General features: G+C 38.4%; 1 protein-coding gene across 1 annotated transcript in view; it reads right to left on the bottom strand.

Annotated features, from left to right (window-relative positions):
* Positions 1–22,741, bottom strand: part of KCNH7 (potassium voltage-gated channel subfamily H member 7) — a 312,240-nt gene that overhangs the window by 126,329 nt on the left and 163,170 nt on the right. The window contains exon 3 of the mRNA XM_067549879.1: positions 5,202–5,357. Coding sequence (XP_067405980.1) covers positions 5,202–5,357 — 156 coding nt within the window. The remainder of the gene's footprint in view (positions 1–5,201; positions 5,358–22,741) is intronic.

Below are 22,741 nucleotides of genomic sequence, written 5' to 3'. Positions count from 1 at the left end.
AATTTTAAGGATCAGCAAACTAGTACCTGGGTCCTGTAGGGACTCTTCTGGAAGTGGTGGATATACACTGAGAGGAGCAATCAATGATAATAATCTTGAGGAGGTCAAAGATGGATCAAGGAGACTGAGGTGAATCCATTATTTTACAGGAGGATGATGAGCCAAGAATTGGCCCTCTGGAGGCTGTGGGGACATACATGGCAATAAGGCCAGTGAGGGATGGGCCCCTCTTGATTCACAGTGACTGGAGTTCCCTCACAACATACCACTTTGTTACAGTTTTAAGGTGAGGATTGACAAGGTTGGGGCTTCCAGCACATGAATTTGTCCCCACTCATTCAGGATTGGGGGTGGCACCAGCTGCAATTCAGCGGGTCTGGGGGCTAGGGCAATTGGGTGTTGGCATTCTGAAGCAGACAGAAGGTACATTCCCAGGTGGGGAATCAGTATTAATTTTGTGTTGTGTTTGCATTCCAGATGCTGGCAGATGGGCCAGCCAGATGGTGGTGTAGATTGGTGGGCACAGGATTGTTTACTGGGTGCATAAGTGGGCTTCCAGGTTGTCTGAGTTTCACAGATGGGGTCAGTGGTGAAGCAGTCCTGAGCTGGCACAGGAGAAGAGGCATGTCGTGGGACCAGCTGATGCCCCTTCTGCTCACTGTGATGACTGGTGAGCAGGCAGCAGATATGATTATGGTTCACGTTGGGGAAAATGATTTGGCAATGTGTAAAGAGGTGGACTTAATAATCAGAGCTAAGAGGGATTTGGGGCAGATCCTGGAATGTTTCCCAGGAATAAAAATGATTTGGTTGGACATGTTGCAACACAGGATGTGATGGGCAACTGTGAGTCAACAAAGCTAGGAGGTGACCAAATTTATAGGTGTCATGGGTGGGGTCAGTAATGACTCATATGGACATAGCATATGGGGCACCAAAGTTAGTCAGGGAGGATGGGGTTCACTCGTCAGACTTGGGACCTTACATGTTTTTGGCCAATATTAGAGAGGGAATTAGTAGATGTTTGGGAGTTGGGCTAGGTATTGGGGGAAGGCAGCCAAACTAATTGCTGGTGCCTCCTTGTGGCAGATGTCCAATGCAGGCACTCCATAGGAAGGGATATGGTGACCAGATACAATGGATTGGTAAAGGATTTAAAGGAGGTATTCCTTTAAACAGAAATGGAAATGGGGGGTATTGGGGTTCCTATGACTGGTATGGCAGGAAGCCAACCTATCTTCCTTTATAGCCCCCAACCCTCATTCGAGGTTGGAGGGAGGGGCATGGTTCCAGCAGCAGGTTGGCTGGGGATAGGCTGGGTAAGAAGAAGGGCTGACAGCGATCCCTCCCCACCCAGGGTATATGTAAATGATTATGGAATTACCTGGACTGTATATTTTTATCTGCTGGATACTCCCTGACACTTAGGAATAAAGTTGTGGCATAATTAAACCACATTCAGTGTTGCCCGTCCTTCTTCTAGCATAGCTGGACAATATGACTGAATGTCTTTTGGAGAATGTCCTTTGTAGCAGCTCTTTCATTTCAGAATATTGCAAATGACACAGAACACTTCTAAGTATATGTGCTGATGTAATACAGATAGATAACAGGAACAAATGGTTAGAACTCTTGGGAGGAAGCACACTCCTTTTCCTACTACCATTCTATTTCCTCCCTCCAATGTTACCTTTACAACCACACTGGGGAAAAATCAACAGTACTATTTTATTCTGATAATACAAAACTACATTTGAAAACTAATAGTGAAGCAAAGAGTATTCACAACATCTGAAGCCATAGCCTGTGTAAAATGGATGCAGAACAATACTAGAGGCTAGCAGACATAATATGTATCACTTTTACATTATCTCCTGATGGGATTTTAATGATAATATTTCTAGAAAAGTGTAACCTTCTATTAAAATGTATTCTATCAAAAACAAAGGAAAAATACAGCTTGAATTGATTGTATTTAAAAGAAGAAAGAGTAAAGGAAATATTTTAAATAAATATTGTAAATAATTTGCAGTACATTATAAGCAGGTCCCATTTAGTGAGCAGTAATTATAGGTATTCTGCTGATTTTAAATGATAGGCAATATTCTCTCCAAGTAACACCTAACAACGCTATTGGTTTCAGTGGAGTTGTACAAGTGTAACCGCGTGAAGAATTTGGCCCATTCTGTGCACCCATCCAATTATTGTATTACCCACAAAATGTTCGTCCTCAAATCTTAATGAACACTTTATTTCAGGATGCATCTCTGATAGTCACAAAATGGGGACTGAAATCTCTGTTGAATTTGTGATGACTTGTAGGTTCTACAGCTGTGCTGTGTTTTCTGTGTACAACCACAACATAATGCATGGCAGACAATGGGTGGCTTTCCAACAGGGTGCAGCACAGAAGGCACAGCCTAGGGGAAGGGATCAAAGGTAGCTTTAATCAGGAGCAGTCCAGAATTGCTGTAGGGCTGTGCACGGTGGTCCCTCCAATTCCTTGCACCGGGGCTGAGGTGAGGAAGCAGTAGAGGACCACTTAGCACTCCTATGCTGTGCTCTCCCTGGGGCATTTGCAACGATACCCCTCTTTGCCATCTGTCCAGAGAGAGTTGGGTAGGTTATTTGCCAGTCAGAGGACTGAGGTTCCAAGTTCCTTTATTACACTAAATGTAATGCTAAAGGCATTTTCCAAGTGTTAATGGACCAACCAGACTCCGGGGACAATAATAATGCTCATTCTGGCTCACTAGGAGCTGGTACTAGCGAGGATCTGCTCTGGGAAATCTGTCAGTAAGAGCTGAATGAGTTAGAGGAAACACTTCAGGGAATGACTGCAGGGAGTGAAGGTGAGCAAACTTATGCAGGTTCTGCAGAAAACGGGCCATGAAAGCTACCCAGTCGAGGTATACGGGAACCAGATATTTTTTGGTTTGGGGAAGTTTGGCAATTTCAAATTTTTTTCTGTTCCGGAAAGGAACAAAACAAAACAAAAAAACAAAAAACAAAAAAACCGAAAATTAAAAAATTCAAAGTATTTCAAAATGTACAATTCAAATTTCAACTTTTTTTCATTTTGTATTTTATTTTATAATATAAATTGAAAAAAAGTAAACATTTTGAAATGAAAAATTGAAATTTTCTGTTCTAAAAAGGATGAAATGGAATGTTCTGACCTTATCAAAACATTTTTTTTTTCAATTTTCATTTTGAAACAAATTTTCATCAAAGGTGGTGCATTTCCATGAAATGTCTGACTTTTGATGAATCAGGATTTTCCAACATAGAAACATTCCACTGGAAATTTTCTGACCAGCTCTACTACATACAAAGGAGACGTTCCCTCCAATTCTCTGGCTGCTGTATTCCTGCTACACCCAGAACCTCTGTTTCAAAGGGCAGTGGCCTGGATAGAAGGGAGGGGAATTGGGAGCAATCATTCTATTGCAGCATATTCCACTCTGGTGACTGAGGATTCTGAGCAGCAGCACTCTTTATTACATGTTGTGTGTTCCCTAGTCAGAAGGGTCACAAGATCACTGCTGTGGTGGCGTATCCATATTGCCGTACCAAGGTGTGGGGATAATGTGGGAGCAATAGGGAACACCAAGTAGGGCTTCAGATTTGCTGGGTCTTTGCTATCTTTCCTTAAGAATATCTGACCTGCATGCACACTCTGGGGATACTGAAGGAGGATGGTGTGGAACCGTGGCTCCTCAAGTACCCTTGTGTGCACTTTTATTTGGGAAGGGGAGCTCATAGCTCCCCAAAATACAATAAGGTATTAGAGTAGTAGAAGCAAAGGGGTTTGTTTTTCTTGTTTTGCTAGAACCTTCCTCACAGTCACATGATACACACTCATTGAGGAATTGCAACTACGCTTATTTGTCTGACATTGGTTCAGGCTGAAATACTCTGCCAGAACAATACATTAAAACTGTTGTAAATTAAAACATGTCGTTATGCATATAGTCCAGTGCTGCTTCAGCTGTACATCAGCTTGTCACATATGAACCCTAACTGTGGAATTGATTGAGACTCTGACTCCTTAACCTATAAAGATTTGAACAAACAAAATTCATGGACTTCCAGGAGTTAGAGAGACTAAAAGCATATTTATTAGATTATCCATTGCATCTTTCTGTTTGAGCAGGTTTGCTCTCTACAGTGTATCTCCTATTGCTTTGAAGTCTGCTATTAAATGTGTCAAGTAATGAGGCTTCCATTGACTCCTTTGCACAGCTATTTCACAGTTTAATAGCCCTCACAGTTAGGAATAAGCAAATGATTCCCAATGAATAATTTTATTTGATGAATTTAACCTCTTTTTTTTTTTTTTTTTTTTTGTGTGTGTGTTCAAAGGCAGTCTCCAACTAGCTCATGATTTCTCACATGTACCTGATGGACATCTTTTCAAATATTTTACTCTATGGATTGTTTTTATTTCCTGATTGGAAGAGCATGCAGGTACTTCTGATATGAATACTTGTGCATGCAAATTTAAAATTTGATATCTGGTGATATTTGTGAATTCAGTTATTAAATTAACTTTCCATACATATTTCAGTAAAATTCAAATATTTGCAAAATTAAAACATAAAAGGCATGTGAGACTGGCCAATGCTAATTAATGTAGGGTTTTATCCTGTACCACCAAAATCAATGGGTGAATTGCCATCAATTTCACTGGACATAAAATCAAGCCCTTAAAGATTTGAACTAATATTCATGGACTTTTTTTTTTTTTTTTTTTTTTTTTTTTTTTTTTTGCATTACTCTCTTAGCTCTGGTTAGGAAGTGTTTCCTGAGATTTAGTTTAAATTTGCCTAGATTTACATTAATGTACCAACTCTTAATAGAAGTAGGATATTCGGGGATAATGTAATTTTGGTTGGTTTTGTTTTTCAACTTTAGTTCATATTTTCTATCACTTTTTGCTGAAGTATGTCAAAAATTGAAACACTATTTTAGCAGTAAGTCAAAATTGACACACTTGTAACTGAAAAGTTATGTAAGTTAAATTCTACCACAGTTATACAAAAAGCAGTAAGTATTGTTAAGGGTAGTAAATTCTCTTTGCAATTAGCTCCATTGATATATTTTTAATTCATAATATCTGAAATTATAATTTGGATGAAACTGTTCTGCAATGAAAATAACAGCAACATATGACAGCCTTCTCTTCCCCCCGCACTTACGGTTTACAAGTCTGGCTGGCAATATCGGGTTGAACTTCTCGGGAGTCTCAGAATTCTCATCGTCTGTTACATTCTCAAAGTTAATAATAAACATCATAGCTACTCCCTCTTGATTCTTCACTGGGATTATGTGGGTGTTGCAAATGAAGGTGGACCCTAAGAAGGGAGAAAAAGAAAGGAAGTTTATGTAAGTCAAAGAAACCTGTATGATGTCTTTTTTCTTTCATCAATAGCTCCAGTAATGTCAAAAATCCTGCAGATTGTTTCTTTTGCTCACCAAACATATGACACGTTTTTTTATTTAAATAAGGCCGTTTTTGGCAGAGGCATAATCTAAGTGTCTTCTAATAACTTATCATGTGTCCTTGTTGCAAAATACTTCTCATGTAAGTTCGTCACTTTCTTTTGCTGCACTGGTTTTTATTCACTGGAAATGCTTTGAATATAAATACACAGCATCATGTTGTGGAAAGTATTCAGCATCAAATGCCACCTGCAAGCTACCCCATTAACCACAATGCTTACTGGAGAAAACAAAGCCACATTCACTTCCTAAATGTCAGGAGTTCTTGAAGCTTTTTGGTTTGGGAGAACAGGGAGAATCACTCATTAAATGGTTATGTTTGTCAATATATAGCTATTCTTATTTTAGCTCTTACTATTTTGGAGTCTGCACAATATCATTTTGATTTTGTATTAAAATGATGCTCATGGAAACAAGTCCTTTATTTTTAACTTAATCATACTAAATGGTGTTTCACATTCTGTTATTAAAAACAACTCCGAACCTTTACAGCCAAGATTTTTTTTACTTGAGTTACTGATGTTAGATACCCAAATCCATGATGAAGGACCTAAGTAAGATGATCTGAATTTCAGAGATGCTGACCACCACAACTCTTACTGAAGTCAACAGGAGATGTGATTGCTTAGCACCTCTGAAATTCAGAGCACTTTTACATAGTTGCCTTGTTAGGGATTTAAAGATTTTGTCTTATGTTTGTTCAACACTGTAATTTTCCTTGGAAAACTGACATTTGACAAAGTTATTAGCTTCCCTTTGATTCCGGTTGTTACATTAGTGGTATGTACCCATTCCAACAATAATGTGATTGCTGTATGCAATAAGATAATATTCTGCTAAAAGCTTCACACAAACATAATTGGGAGCAAGTGTCTTCCCATGATGAGCAGGAACAGCGTCTGTAATTTATCCATTCGAATGTAATAATCCCTGAAATCTGACAGGCAGTGTAATAAGGACAGATCTTGATCTGGGTACCACCACAATAAATCAGAAGTATTACCAGAAAAGAAATACTCAAGATTTTCCCATTATAAATGAAATGAGAACTTGGCCCCTAATATTTAATGTAACATTACTCTAATGAGGTATTTAGAGCAGCCTGAGCTATGTATAAAAACGGACAGGCTGCCCCTTCAAGTTTTGCAGCTGTACCTTCAATCCATTTAACAAAACAGTTAAGCTGCAGCACTTGCCACAGTTCCCATGGTAACAAACTGGATGACTTTAGTAAACAGAAAATAAGCAATTTAAGACTATTCCATTAGAGCTAAAAATAGAAATGCTGCAGGCCAAGCATTGCAACATAGACTGGTTAAATAGAGAGTCTGAAGAGAGGCCAGAAATAACCATTATATTTTCAGCTAATTAACCAAAATACATATTGACTTTTAACACTTAAAATGACATTTCCTGATTCATTTGGAAAGACATGGTTACTTTCCATCAGTAGCTTGTTATTTTGAATTTTTCAACATGCGGATTCTGTTATGACATGCAGATTTATTAATCAAACGATGATCCTGCAATCTGCCACCTCCTGCCTCTCATGGAAAATCAAAGGGCAGGAGATGGTGTTGGAATGCAACTCACATAGGGTTGAAGAATGCTGAACTCCAGTGGATTAAATGTTTATGGTTCTGGGGAACAAAAGTATCAGTGACCCACCGAGTTTACTAAACGTGTGCTCAATGCTACATTTTGCACACAAGGGAGTTTTAGCATTTGACATGTCCTTCCACACCCTGAAGTATTAATGAGATTTCATATTGATGTAGAACATTTCACTCCCAAGCATGTACAAACTGGTACGAGCGTCACAGGTAGTGATTCACTTCTATGGAGGAATACAGCACAAGAACATGATAGAAAGCGAATAATGCCGCAGCCAAAGGAATTTGCAGTGGGAATTTAGGAACACAAAGTGGGAGAAATCCTTACCTGGTGTAAATCATCATAGCTCCATTGAAGTTGATGGAGCGACATCATTTACACTGACAGAATATTTGGCCCAATTAATTTAACCAGGCTGGAATTTGTCCATGACACTAGGGTTTTTGATAAGTGCAATGGGGTATTTAATGACTACCGGTGATGAGAGTCTGCATTTTACATCTCATCCAAAAGATAACACCTGCAGCAGCACTCTACCATTAAGGGAAAGGTGCCAGCTAACAAATTCCCTAATGCTTTTTCCTGTATCATAGAGGTGTTGCTTCAAGGGAAGTTCTTGCGTAGTCTATTATTCCACTGGAATCTACACATGTTGCCAGTTTGGGCTTGAGGATCTTAGAATTGAAACTTTCCTTTTCTTAAAAAAATTACATTCCTAACCCTAATGGTTGTGTTTAAACCTTAAAACGTGAACCAAATATAAGGAGATGCAGAGATCTCTGCTTGCGTCTGCAGATAGCCTGAAAGATAGCTCTGAGAGGTGTGAACTACCTCCATTCATCTTACTAGGAAGTTAACTCTGAAAGCTAAGGAAAACAATGTAGAAAAATAATTTTAAAAATATTTCACAGATTATCATTTTAATAGAAACATCCAGATAATATGCTTATCCCACAATTCCAAGCCACCTCTCAAGCCTTCTTCAGCACCAAAATCTCTATCTGCCCTTTACCCAGCTGCCAAAATCTCTAGCTTCCCCCGTAGCAGCTTCTACAATGCAACTAAGTGTTATCAAGACAAAAATTAGCAGCACATTGAAACTGAAATGTGGGGACAGCCTAAAATAAACTGATGTTAACATCAAAATAAATGACAGAGATTATTGTATTGATTGTACTAGTCACAAAAAAACTTCCATTCTTTAATTTAAATAAAGTTGCCTTGGAATTTATACTCTGCTGTACTGGACTGCCATGGAAGGCAGGCGATGTTAAAGCAGAATTTAGATCCAGTTTGCTGCTCATAATTGAAGGCCTTGCTTCCAGAACCAACTCACCAAACCAACCACCTCCTAGTTTATGAGATCTGACAGCTTCGGAGCACAAGGGGCTACGATGGTACAAGCTAAGCAGCATCATTCATAGTTAAGTAATATTCTGTTATGATGTCAATATTGCAAAAGCTAGACTATTGTATCCAAATGAAAATAAGGACAGTAAGAATGAGACAAAATGCAACTGTGACTATAAAACACCAGAGTAAAGAGATAAAAGCATTGTTGGGGATAGGAAAAGTAAGTCTAGCAAATATAAAAACTAAACATCGTCGGGGAAAAGTAGCTGATGCTTTAATGAAGTTGACAGTAATGAAGGAAATAATAAGTAACTTGTTTATAAAGAATATTATCCAATATTTGCACTCTGAGTCATTCAATTACTTGTCATAGCACTCAGCATAATTTCCGTGTTTGGCCTCTTTACTGAAACATTCTGAAAGTAGGAAATGCATCTGATGAGCAATATATTTGAATGAAGTTTCTGGAATTTGCAATTCTTATCTGTAGCCACTGAGAAAGCAGAAGATGTGTAATCAGAATAATTAGTAAAATTACACCTTTATTAACAAATTGATTAAATATCCAAGTGGTATTTGAAATTAGATTAGTGTGCTGAAAGACCAAAGATTCACCTTCTCAGCTTTTTAAAGACTATTGAGGAGTTGTCGTGAAATATAAACATTTACTTTATCATTGAAAACAATTTGGAGTTTATATTGTTAAAATTATTACAGTGATGGCAGCTATAGGCTTAGTTTGAGAGACACTGGAGACAAGTTGGAAATTTCCTTGCCAATATGAATTTCATGTTTAGAAAAGCTCTTTCTCTTGTAGCACAGTCTCCTTCAGCTTATTCCTGAATTTAAGTCAAACTCATGAGTGTATGACATTTTAGGGCCTGCTGTTCTTTCTATTGAAGTCAGTGGCAAAAACCCTATTGTCTTCAATGAGAACAGGATCATTGGATCCTGCTGTGGAAATGAATTTGACGTTAGAAATCCAGCATTATGATTTCACAACAGGATCATATAGAGAAGATGGGCAAGGATGGAGCAATCCCTTGCTGAAAAGCCCATTCTTTGCAAATAACTCTCACCTCAGACCTGACAAACAGGCCTTACAGAATATTTACATGGACGGTATCTATAGAAACTTGTCAAGATTCATAATCACTGTGAAATGTATATATGGGGAATAGTTAAGGAATAAGGTATTATACTGAAAGCATGCTTTATGGACTGGCAGTAGAAATTAGTCTCAGGGATGACCCATACCAAAGGGAGTTGTCCCCCTCACTAGTCAGCCAGCGATGTAACGCAAGCCCCGAGGTGAGTGCTTGAATGGCTTAAAGGTAAGAACTGACTCCCTCTCAATGGAGTCAAAGGGCATCAGGGTGACTCACAGTCCTGGGTGCCATGATAACCGTCACAGAGACACATGTCATTACTGATAAATAATTAACAAAACAAGGAAGACACATAGTATAATGTGGTGATGCACAAAGCCCCCAGACCACACTGATGAATCTAGCCCATAAAATCCCTTCAGCCACCTTTTGAAAAAGGACATATCCCAAACAGCTATTTTGATTTAGCTTGCCTGAGACTGAGGTTTTCACAGACCATTACATGTGCCATTGCTCACAGAATCTCTGAAAAATGAGACACTGCATCATTTAAGTAATTGTTGTAATGCTGCAGGAAACCAGAATTTCACTAATGGGAGACACAGCCTTCATTACTGGGAAACCCATTATGCCACTTTGAAAGGGTTCATCCCTGTTGCTTGAATGTGTGTTACATTGTTATCAGGTCTTCCAACTTCTGCATTTCACTGAATATTAGGAGAAATTCTGCCCATGGAAGTCAATGATAATTTCGCCACTGATTTCAATGGGTTAGGATTTCACCCATCATGCTTTGAAGTCAATTCTGTCTCCCTGTGCTGCATTTCCAACTTCTCAGGCAATTTTTCACATCTGGTTCTGCTCTGCACAGCTGAGAAGGCAGGAGTCAAAAAGAGATGTCTGTTTGCAGAGCTGAGCAAATCACTGACCAATTCAAATAAAGAAAAAAATTAATTGCGGGTCAAACAAAATGTTTTTTCATTCTGGTTCGTGTCAATGTTTGGGTGGTTTTTACCCCTCTCCGCTCCCCCCCCCCCCCCCCCCCAAAAAAAAAAAAAAAAGGTAAATCTAGCTAGATTTCCGAAAAGAACATCCTTTTGCAAGGAAAAGTCAAAACATTTCCATAGAAGAATGTCAGAATGAAATGTTTTGACCTTTTCTAATTTTTTTTCAGCTGAAACTAGTCACCAAATTTGACCCGACTCTCTGAATAGTTTGTCACCCTGAAGCTGCATTTTTCAGCAACTAAACGATTGTCCAAAAAATGTCACCCAGCTCTACCAGTTTTTATTATACCTCTTATGTGTGCGTGGCAACATGTCCATCCACCAACCACATCCTCTCTGATGCCGTCAAACACAAAGAGGAGCTATGACACCCTAGTGCTGCAGCTGCTGTGGTCTTCAACCCCCGGAAGCCCAGAGTGGCAACTGCCACAATCCACAGCTGCTCCTTCCTGGCCTGAAGATGCTGATGAGAGATGAGCAGGGGAGGAGCAAATGGAAAGACAAACACTGGGGACAGTAAATGGATTGCTAGTGAGAGAGTGGCGTCTGCCGTAGTGTTAGGTAAATCATTTCCAGAATCTGCTGCATTTTTATCTCTGAATAAAGATTTGAATGAAACACCTGATTGACGGTTTCGGGGGGAGGGGAGAGAAGCCAAACAATTATATAACATAAATCTTTTATGATAATGCAGAGAATGGGGAAGGGGAAAAACTACCTATGCTTTCCTGAAATGCTCACTCTATTTTTTGTCCTCAAGATACATACTCAAAACACATGCCCTCAAGTAGATGGAAATGCAGCAAAAAGTTTTTTTGAATCTATTAATTAAAGATTATTTTAAACTTTTAAAAATAATTTATAAGTGACTTGCAACAAAACACAGATATTTCACATTTCGGTCCCTTGTACTTTTTTGTTCATGTCATTCATCAGGAGGTTTGAAGGTCTGGCATCATTGTTATTCAGGCAAACTAACCAGAATGAATGAAACAGCTGCAACGATATCCAGTGTTTATTTTTTTGGCATGAATCTTGCCATTTATGGCATCTTTTGTCTATCTAGCTAGAGAGGGTCTGGATAATTGAGATTCATCTTGAGAAATATGCCTGGTACTGTGCAGAATCAAAGATATGCATGGGTACTTTTGTCTCTCATTGCATAATATTCTGTACTTTTTTTAAAGGGACATTCCTTATTTACCTAATGTCCCCAGTCCCACATAAAGTCAATATAGGATACACTATTGTCACATACTTCTATAACAATAGTGCAAAGGATCATACACTATTGTAAAAATGTATGCTTTCGTGTTAATAAGACTTTTACCCTGAATAAAAACGAAAGTGCTGTCCTTTAAATATATCTTCTGTCCTGCATTTTTCTACAGCTCCTCTTCATCAACCTGATACCTCCTTGAATATGTCTCCACAATATTTACTATAGTATTATGCATTTATTTCTTTTCCATTTTGTAGTATAGGTACACATTGCTTAATGCAACAATACTGATGCTCAGCAGTCCAGCATGGGTTATATTATTTATTAACTAAAGCACTCTTAATGAAACAGAGCTTTCCGTGAGCAGGATTTTCTACCTGCTTTCTTTTTCAAACCAATGGCTGGCTAGAACTGTGCCTGTGAAGCATACCATATATATTTTATTCTGAAAATTCCAAAGACACACATTCACATTCTCCCTCTATGTTATGTTGTCCATGCTAGTCTCCTGATGAAAACTGGTCAAGGTTGCAAAGGGAATTTTGCAGACGTGCTGATATTTTTGGCTCATGTAGTTCCAAAAAGACTAAGCAATCATGAACAGTCAGACAGAGTTGACTTGTGAAAGATCCACATTTGTGATTATACTAAGCACATATGCAATATTTTACTTTATAATAATGTCCAGCTTATTCATACATGAACATGAATACAAGACCTTTTGATTCTAATCTTAATACCCATACTTTTTACCAGAGAAGGGCACAGGACCCTGGCAGGGAATGGGTTAAATCTTGCTTCAGCAGAGCTGCCAAGATTGCCATGAAATGAAGACACCTGAAAACCTGACTCCTTTTTATTTACTAACAAAGCTAGTGATGGGAAGAAGGAGCCACACCTTCTCAGAGAAGGGATCTAAAGAGAGCAAAGGAGGGCTTTTACAAAACAAACAAACACAAATCCCATAAGCACCTAACAAATGGGTGGTTCTGTCTTGTGTGATCTCACTGCTGGAAAAAAGCCCATTTACTTTATGCTTTGAATTCAGTAGATTGTGGCTGAGGAAAAACCTTTGTATTTTGATAGTTTAGGCTAAGGATCAGAACTCAGGATACTTAGTGTTTGTCCTGAAACATTTGTAAATGAACTGTATTTATCTGATGCTTGAAGTCTACCCTAAGCAAGCAGAACACTTTGTCAAACTTCTGCTGGCTTTTGATGTACGCTATCATGTCAGTGATGTTATTCCAATATTTAAACAAGAACTACTTGTTAAAAAAAGAAAAAAAAAAAAGAAAGAAAAAGGATTGCTCCTTAGTGTGTGATAAAGTGTGTGTATTGTGTAGGGGAGGGAGCTCAGCAAGAATAGTAAGGGACTGATATCTATTAAGTTGTGTTCTCATTGAAACAAAAGTAATTTCTCAAAAGCAAGGCAGGAGGCAACATCACTTTGCAAACAACCATCAGTGCCCTTGCTGGAGACGTTTATAGCTTGCTCCTGATGGGATGAAGGCTCTGTAATATAGGGTGAAATCTGAAGGTTCCTTCCCTGGGCAATGTCCTTGTAAACATGTGACAGTTGGTACAATCTGGCCATTTCCAAAGTAAAAAAAGATGCTCTTCAGAAGCATTTTTATAGCCCCATAGTTGAATAATCTCTCATAGGGATAATTTAGTAGTATCCAGAGGTCAGGGAAATTACCCCAAATGCCTCTAACCCCCTTCAATCTGCTGACAGAATTAGAATGATAAGGGACTCTCCACAAGCTTGCCAGCCCATTCCTTTATTACTTGAGAGGAAAATTAGTGAAACATTTCCATCACTAGTAAAAAGCACAGTCTTCCTCTAGAAAACTTCCCCATCTGCCAGTGAAACAGATTCAGAACATTGGACAAGAGCACTGTTTAGCTCACTGCATGATTCAGAAATACCTGCATGAAAGAAAGATCTAACAAATCTATATCTCAGTGGCTGCATGCAGCTTTTTGGGTTCAGTTTGCTCCTACAGATCTTCTGAGGCAGCTGAGTTTTGAGCACACAAGATGCCCATGTCTTTTTCCTGTATTCTCATTACCCTGCATCACACTGGAAACAAGAGGAACCTCGGAGAATAAGAATACTTTGCAGTTGGATACTGCATCTCTTCCAAGGATCTCAAAACACATTACAAACATTAATTAAGTCATGCTAGTCTGCTGCACAGTACTGTATGTAGGTATGGCTTTACTCATTTTACATGTGGTCATACTGAGGCACAGAGAAATTAAATGACTTGTCCAAAGTGACACTGCAAGTCAATGAAAAAACCAAGAACAGAACCCAGAAGTCCAGGCTTTAACTGCTACACCACAGTCCCACGCTATCAAAATGTGTATAGTTTGTTTTCACGCGCAGCTTCTGGAAATGGATTGTGTAATTCCCTTCATTTTAACCTATGAAATTGGGGCTGTGACTTTATGTAACCATTTTCCAGCTCCAGTTGATTGAAAATGAGTTACCTTGTTTGGCAAAAATGGGGAATTCACAAGTTTCCATTAAACTGCTGCAGATGGATCTGTGTGACTGTCTCTTTTAAAAGATTCATTGCAGAGGAGCAACTAAAAATAGCTGGCAGGTTGAAATGTATTATATCCCTCTTCATTCCAGGAGCTTCATTTGAGGGGGGATGGGGAAAGAAAGAAAGAAAGAAAGAAAGAATGTATTTGGCTGGTATTTATTAGGGAACTTACAATGATTTATGGGATCTGCTCCCCCTTGACAGTTCACTGCATCCTCCATATCAAATAGATATTCAGTGTGTTACTGAAACAACTGCTGATACTAAGACTTTTGTTTTACATGACTGCGGTAGGGATTGTAAGGCATTTGCTTACAGTGTTTGAGGAGTGGAGGGAAGATAGGTTTTGAGCTGGCCACTGGAGACTGTGGACATATAGGGTTTGTGTATCTCCCAGCAATCGTCTGGCAGTTTGAGAAGTACCAGCATTCTTAAGACTCCTTTTTGCTTTTTCATTTATCCCATTTTTGGTATATTTTAATAGCTAGATAAATACTGCTCAACACCCCCACCCCAGCATTTCTTATAATACAGAATAGACACAATTATTACTAAACTCATCATTATTCATATCTACGCCTACAATCGAATAGGACTATGGTGATTAACTGTAATGCTGAATACATTTTAGGAGAGGACAGTTTCATGGTGCTGTGTTATTTAACCATACATAAAAACTTACAGAAAATAGAGAGTGATTAAATGTTTTACAAAGAAAAAAAAATCAAACCCTGAATTAAAAAAATCAAGCAAAGAGGTGTGTTTGTGTAGAACATGGACTATAAAAGCAATATAAACATCAACATATATAGAAAAATGATGAACTATGTTTATGAAAAACCCAAGGATCCAAGGTCATATTCAGGCTCCAAGCTTCACATAAGTTTCTGTCTAAAAAAGCCGAGGCTGAGAGAGGTAGAATTTTTCTCCCCGTGTAGGCTTCCTCAAAATCTCTCACTCAAACTCTGCCAGAGCTTCAGAGGACTTGTTCTGGGTTAGGGATTATAGTCAGAGGGATCGGATCAAATATTTCAGTGTGGATGCCTCCTAACTTGGCCACTCACACAGATTATGCCTGATGCTGCCAGGAGTATTCATAGGGGCAGTGCACAGGGCTGCAGCGGCTCTGAACATCAGCTCACATTAATGATGCTTTCGTGTGTGTCTGTGTCTACTATTGGTAAGGAGTTAGGGCCTGACCTAGCCCATAAACTTTACAAGGAATCTACTAAGCATTGTCTTTTGCCTGCAAAACATAGCAAGCCAGAGCACTTCTCATTAGCAGTGCTTCCAGGTTGTCAGCATGGGCATGCATGTTCCTTTCCCTTGCATATGCAGTAAGTATGCTCTGGCTTATTGCTTGGGGTCTGTGATTGTACTACATGGTGCTCCAGCTAACGCTAAGCAGTCAGGCAGGAAGCACCTGGGAAAACTGCACAAATGACTATATCTCAGGAAAACCTTTAACTGTTAAATCTGTTAACTCTTTGCATGTTGACTGTTGAATGGCTGGTGAGGTTTCTTCTTTGTCAGTTTTTTGTTGTGACTCTATCTGTTACAACCTGTGAAGTCCAATAGAGGCAAACTCACTAGATTTAATCTTTTCTCCTACTTTAAACCCTTACTCATATGGGAACATGCCTTTTTAGTGAATGCACTATATAGTCAAGCTGAGCAGGAACTGAAATATGAGCTATCTAAGGGGTACCAAAATGTCAGATTCTTGGCAAGAATTGCATTTTATAGTTATTACAAGAGAGGATCTAGAGTTTGACACTATAAACAAAAACCACTCTCTGTCACAATGGTGTGTGTGTGTATAAAATATCCCCAATGAATTCTCATTCTACATGAGGTCTGTGAATGAATGGCTTGTGAATAAATGGCACATACTCTTTGTTGCATCTAGTTGAAGCAATTGGTTATATTCAGTCAGTAATAACTTAACCCAGCCAGTAATAAAGAAACAGAATATATCCAATGCACATGTGTTGAAGCTATGTTTTTATATGAATTAACAATGGTTTGTTTGTCAGTGTCCAAATTTTTGGTAATCAGGTTTCTGCAGTTTTAGGTTTCCATTCATTTTTCAATGTCCGTGAAAGACAGAGACTTGTTAATTAGAAAAGTCACCGTGCCTACAATTACATCACTTCCTTGTAATTCTATGCAGTTAAAATAGTTTTCAGAAATGGAGGGATTTTACTGGGTCTGCACCCAGTTTTTGTGTTTTTGATAAACATTCCACAAAGTTTTTAAAATGCAATAGCCCTATCCACTTACAAACAAATACCAAATGTGTAGATTCGGGAGATAAACTTTTCATAAAAACAATGATGGGACTCTTCCTTTTTCAGAACATTTGTGTAATGGAAACATGAAGAACCACAGAAACTTCAGTGCCTGTATATAAATACCATGAGATTATTATAAGATAAAATTTATTTGAAAAAACCCAAAACATTTGGACAAACAGAAATAGTTATGCTTTCATTTTAACTAGATAGCTTAGACTTAACTTTTATTTAATCTTACATGCTAAATCTGGAAATGTTCTTTTTGTTTTTAGCTGATCCCAACCTACAACCTCATTAGAAGTTGTGCACTTCCAGGTATGCAGTTGAGAAATGTCTCATTATGTTTAGGTGGAAAGGGAATGCAGGACTGTCAAATATTGTCTCTCATGCAGAAAAAGTGCAGACTAAGACATTTATGTGAAAGTAACCTAATTTCTTTCCCCAAATTAAACCATGTAAAATATTCTAGGCACTGATTTAAAAACACTCTAAATCAAGAAGAGGAAAAGTTTAAGGCTGAAACTCCATCCTTGTAATTCGTCTCAATTCACCGAATGTCTTGAAGCAATATGGGCTGTACGGTATGGGAGCATATTCTGCTGTTACTCCTGTGCAAGTCCACTGAAATCAAGGCTTTGGTGATTTAATTGTTAGTATCGAAAAAGAACAGTTTTAAACTGTCCTAGGGGGCTTTATGAAAGATGACATGATAAACCAATTCTAATTACTTTGTAGTTCTGGGCCTGAATTGCAAAACTCAGCCAGGCATAGTAGTTGGTCCAGAAGCAGAAGGAGATAGCACTCATTGCTGGACCCTTTCACGAGTGCATCATGTGGTCAGCATAAATGCAACATGCACTCCCCTAGCCAGTACAGAGGGAGTGGGGCCTTCCCAACACTCTCTAAGGGGGCTGGCACTGGATGTTTTCCCATACTCAGAGTAACAAAAATCCCAGATTCTGAGCAGGAATGGAAAGCAAAGGGGAGTCTCATTATGGGCAATTATGTAGGGGTGGGCACCATAAGCATGCCCAGACACACACTAATACAGGGGAGTCAAACCTTTGTTATCCGGCCCGTGAACCTTTTTGGATGTAGACCGTTAGAGCTGCCACCGAAAGAGTAGCCAGCGTGCGCGATTTCTCGGCGGACGGCAATAGAAAGCGAGCTGCAGCCGAAAATGAAGTAGCCACGCCATGTTGCCGCGGACAGGAGCACGCCGTGGTCTGCCGCCAAAATCCCGTTCATCACGTGATTTCTCGGCGGAGACTAGGACGCAGCGGGAAATTCAAATGTGGCCTGCCGGTGGAATTGAGTTTGACACGCCTGTCCCTGATAAAGACCCTGGGTGCACACCTAATGAAAATACCCTGGGTGCACACCCTAATGAAATGTGCGGCGCACGCCTATGCTGGGCACAATGAAACTCACATTGTGCAGATCGTAAGTATCATTAACCTTGGATCCAGGACCTTGGTGTTGGAAAAACAGAACAGAAAGCTACAGGGAATGCACCTGATCGGGAATGCAACTGCCAAGAGAGGATCTTCAACCACCTGAAGAAGACAAGCAATCATCATTAGCAACTCCATATTAGGGAGAGTGGACAAAGGATTCAGAAAGAGACATAAGGACAACAGGCCGGTGTTCTGTTTCTGTGGAGTGAAGACACAAGATGTAACTGCAAGATTGGGCAGGATTCTGAAATTAAGTCTCCACTGGTGATGTCTCCATTGGTGGTGATACACGTTGGAACCAATGATGGGGCATCACGTGGAAATGCACACATTAGAAGAGAGAGCGAAAGACGAGGAAAGTCCAGTGATCTTCTTGGAAATCTTTCCAGTCCCATGAGTGAAAGAAGGCAGAAAATACTGAAAGTGAACCACAGGTTGCATGGCTGGTGTGAAACTGAAGGTTTTGATTTTGTGGAACATTGGGTCACATTCCAGTGGGAGATGGGACTGTATAGGTGGGTTGGCCTGCATCTCAGAGATAGGAGGCTAATCATCTCAGTGGGAGATTGGCTGGAGCAGTCAAGAGGGCATTAAACTAATAATGCCTGGGAAGTGTGGAAAGGAGGCACAAGAAGTTCAAAGTCTGCATGTCACCAAAAAATTGGTCTGATATGGCAAAGAACATGAAGAGAATGCATTTTTCAATTGCTTATCTACCAATGATAGGAGTCTGGGTAACAAGCAGGAGAAATTGGAAATTCTTATTGATGAGAAGAAATTTGATCTAATTGACTTCACTATAAGCTGCTGAGACTATTCACATGATTGTAAAGATAAAAACACTGGTTACAATCTGTTTAAGAGGAACAGAGTGGGTAAAAGATTTGTGTAGGGGGGTGACAATCTATGTTAAAGACACCAATACCTATTTCAGAGTTACCAATAAGTCAGAAATACAGGATCTTGAATGCGTACAGATCAATGTGCTAACTAACAAAGCCCAGGAGGAGGTACTATTGGGGTTCTGTTAGAGACCACCAAATCAAACCAGGGAACAGAATGAATTATTCCTTAAGCATATGTCTGTAGTGTGTAGAAAACAAAATTCTGTTGCAACTGAGGACTTCAGTGTGAGAGACATCTGCTGAGGATCTCATGCATCTGGTAGCAAAACATCATTAGAGTTTCTAAATATTATGTCCAATAATTTTGTAACACAAAAGGCATGTGTTCCAACATAAGGTAACTCCATTTTGAACCTCATTATGTTGGATAAAGATTAATTAATCACTGGATAGGAAGCTGTTGGCTGCCTAGGGACCAGTGATCATGACCTGATTACTTTCAATATGGACAAACAGAGGATACTGTGATGGAGTAATATACATATTTTTGTGCTTCAAAAGGACTAATTTTAGAATATGAGCAAAATTGTAAGAAAAATGTGAATAAAAATGGGAAGTTCTTTAAGAAGAGTTTATTAGAGGGTCAAAATGTCACAATTCTAAAATAAAATCCATCCTGGTTCAGTGGCAAGATGTAGTAATGAATTAGAAATAAAACAGCAACATATAACAAATGGAAAAAAAGGGAAAGATAGCAATCAATATAAATTAGAAGTTATGAAGTGTAGAAAATTGATAAGGGAAGCTAAAGGCATCAGGGAAAATTCCTTGGCTAGTAAGGCTAAGGACAATAAAGAGTTTTTTATTTCCATTGGGACCAAAAGAAACCTGAATACAATGGTTTAGGCCCCATTACTAGATGGAGATGGTATAATCATTAATAACGATGCATAAAAGACAGAAGTATTCAATGAATGTTTTCTATATTTGGAAAGAAACAGAATGATTTACTGTATCACATAAGGATGATGAAGTACTTTCTAGTCCATTAGTTAAAAACATCTACTAGGGATAAATGTTTTCAAATCATTGGCTCTGGAAAACGCACTCAGAAGTCCTTAAAAAGAGATAGCTGAGGAGATCACTGACCCACTGACATTACATTTTTATAAATCTTGGAGTACTGGGGAAATTTCAGAAGACTGAAAGAGTGCTAATTCTGTGACAATATACAGAAGAGGTATGCAGAATGACCTGGGTAACTAGGTTGATTAGCCTGACATCAGTCTCAGGAAAAATAATGAAAAAGTTAATACTGGATTCAATTAATAAAGAATTAAAGAATGGGAATATAATTAATGCCAGCCAATATGGTTTTATGTAAAATAGGTCTTGTTAAAAAATGATTGTATTCTTTGAGGAAATTACTAGTTTGGTTGATAAAGGTAACGGCATAGGTGTAATATACTTAAACTTTCGAAAGTTATTTGACTTGGTACTGTATGACATTCTGATTAAAAATATCAGTGATCTGTAAATAAATATAAAATCACTGTTAATAAGATTTGCACATGACACAAAGATTGGTGGAGTGGTTCATAGTGAAGAGGATAGGACAGTTATACAGCCTGGTCCAAAATGCATTTGAATACAGGCAAGTGCAAAGTTACATACCTAGGAACAAGGAAGGAAGGCTGTAACTACAAAATGGAGACTATACCTGGAAAATAGGATTTAGGTGTGATAGTGGACAAACAACTTAAGATGAGCTCCTAATGTGATGGTGTGGTAAAAAGAGCCAATTCAATGCAACTCTTGGATGTGTAAACAGGGTAGTAAGAGTAAGGAGGTTATTTTACCTCTATATATGGCATTGGTGGGACTGATACTAGAATACTGTGTCCGGTTCTGGTGTCCACATCTTAAAAATGCCTTTGAAAAAATGAAAAGGGTGAAAAAAGCCACAAAAAATTATTTGGGGTCTGGAGAAAATACATTGCAATGAGAGACATAAAGAGCTCAATATGTTTAGCTTATCAGAAAGAAGATTGAAAAGTGATTTAATTACAATGTATAAGTTCCTTCATGGTGAGAAAATACTGGGTGCTGAAAAGGTTCATTATTTAGTAGAAAAATGCCTGGAAGCTGAAGTCAGAAAACTTCAAATTAGAAATGTCACAGTTTTTTTTAACAGTGGAGTATGATCCACCGCTGGAAAAAATTACCAAGGGAAGTGGTGGATTCTCCAACTCAAGTCAAGACTGGATGCCTTTCTGGGGATATTCTTTAGTCAAACTCAAGTTACCTGGTTCGTACAGGGATAACTGAGTGAAATTTAATGTTCTGTGATATACAGGAGATCAGACTAGGTGATGTAATGGTCCATTCTGGCCTTAAATTCTATATATCTATGAATTAATGACATGGGTACACTATGAGTTCCTCATGGGAATTAGGCTAACCATTTCTACTGCCTTACCATAACAATGGCAGCAACAATAGTTATTATTCTCTCAGTCTCTCACTCATTATTTTTTTACATCAGCTGCCCAAAATTGCAGTCTAAAGTGACTTGTTTCTTCAATTGGCATGTGCAGGACCCAAAACAGAACCTTTTGCTACTTCTGAAGGTAGAATCAGAAGGTATACATCCTTCATCAATTCTGTCCCCTTATGACCTGCTGTGTAAAGCCCCAATTCAGAAAAAGCACTTAAACATATTCTTAACTTTAAATAAATGCTGAAGCCCACCCCTGTTCAGGAGAGCACTGAAGCATATTTCATTTATTATTCATGCACTTGAAATTAAGCACATGATCAAGTGTTTTGCTGATTTGCATAATTTCTGTGAATGTCTGTATGTATAAAATAAAAGTTTACCTACTTGCTGCTCTATCCCACAAAGAAGTCTTGCCAAAGATGAATGATATGGTAATTTCATGTGAAATTTTAAATTGGTGAAATTCTGACATTTTATATTATGAGGGGAGAGAATTATTAGTATTTATTATTAGTTTAATGTAACACACACAACCTGAAATGTAAAATATTTTAGCAATTTATGCCCTGATAAAATATCATGGAAAACATTATATTGAGGACTCAAAAACCATGCAAGAAAAATCGGAAACTTTTTATGCATTAAATATTTTGAAAGTTTCAACCAGCCCTACTGTATGTGTATATTGCATATTTATAGTCTCCTGGCAAACAAAAGACCATTGAATGCACTGAACCTATCTAGCTCCTATTTGATTTTAACACAGCTGTTAAGATTTTCCTTGTAATTTTATCTGAATACAGTATTTTTTACTTCCTGGTACAAATTTGTTGTGTAGTATTGCTGTTCATTGCAAAATATATAATGCGCCTTGCTCTGGGGTTGGTTGCATTTCAGTATGCTCTTCACAATAGTTAATACAATTTGTAAACTCCTTCAATATCAACTAGAATGAAATGTTCTATAAATGCAAGATCATTAACATCCATTGAATCCTGAAAAAACGCATCTGTACATTCAAACCTATTTTCCACTTTGAAATATTTAGGGTTCCCATCATAATTACTCCATCATAATAACTTTCTCCATCACCACCTGATTTAAGAAGACCAAAACGCCCATCTGACATGCCATTGAAATCTATTTTTTATTTTTGAAATCCAGTCCAGCTCAGATGGATTATAATGGCACATCCTCTTAACCTTCACAGAAAGCTCATGTTCTTAGATTGGAATCATGCCCTCGGTATACGTACTTGATGGGTTCACATGATG

The sequence above is a fragment of the Emydura macquarii genome, unplaced genomic scaffold (genome assembly GCF_026122565.2).
Source record: "Emydura macquarii macquarii isolate MOO-44397 ecotype Brisbane River unplaced genomic scaffold, CSIRO-AGI_Emac_v2 contig_1253, whole genome shotgun sequence".
NCBI lineage: Eukaryota > Metazoa > Chordata > Testudines > Chelidae > Emydura > Emydura macquarii.
The sequence above is the reverse complement of the archived record's forward strand: the minus strand, read 5'-3'. Positions and strand labels throughout refer to the sequence as shown.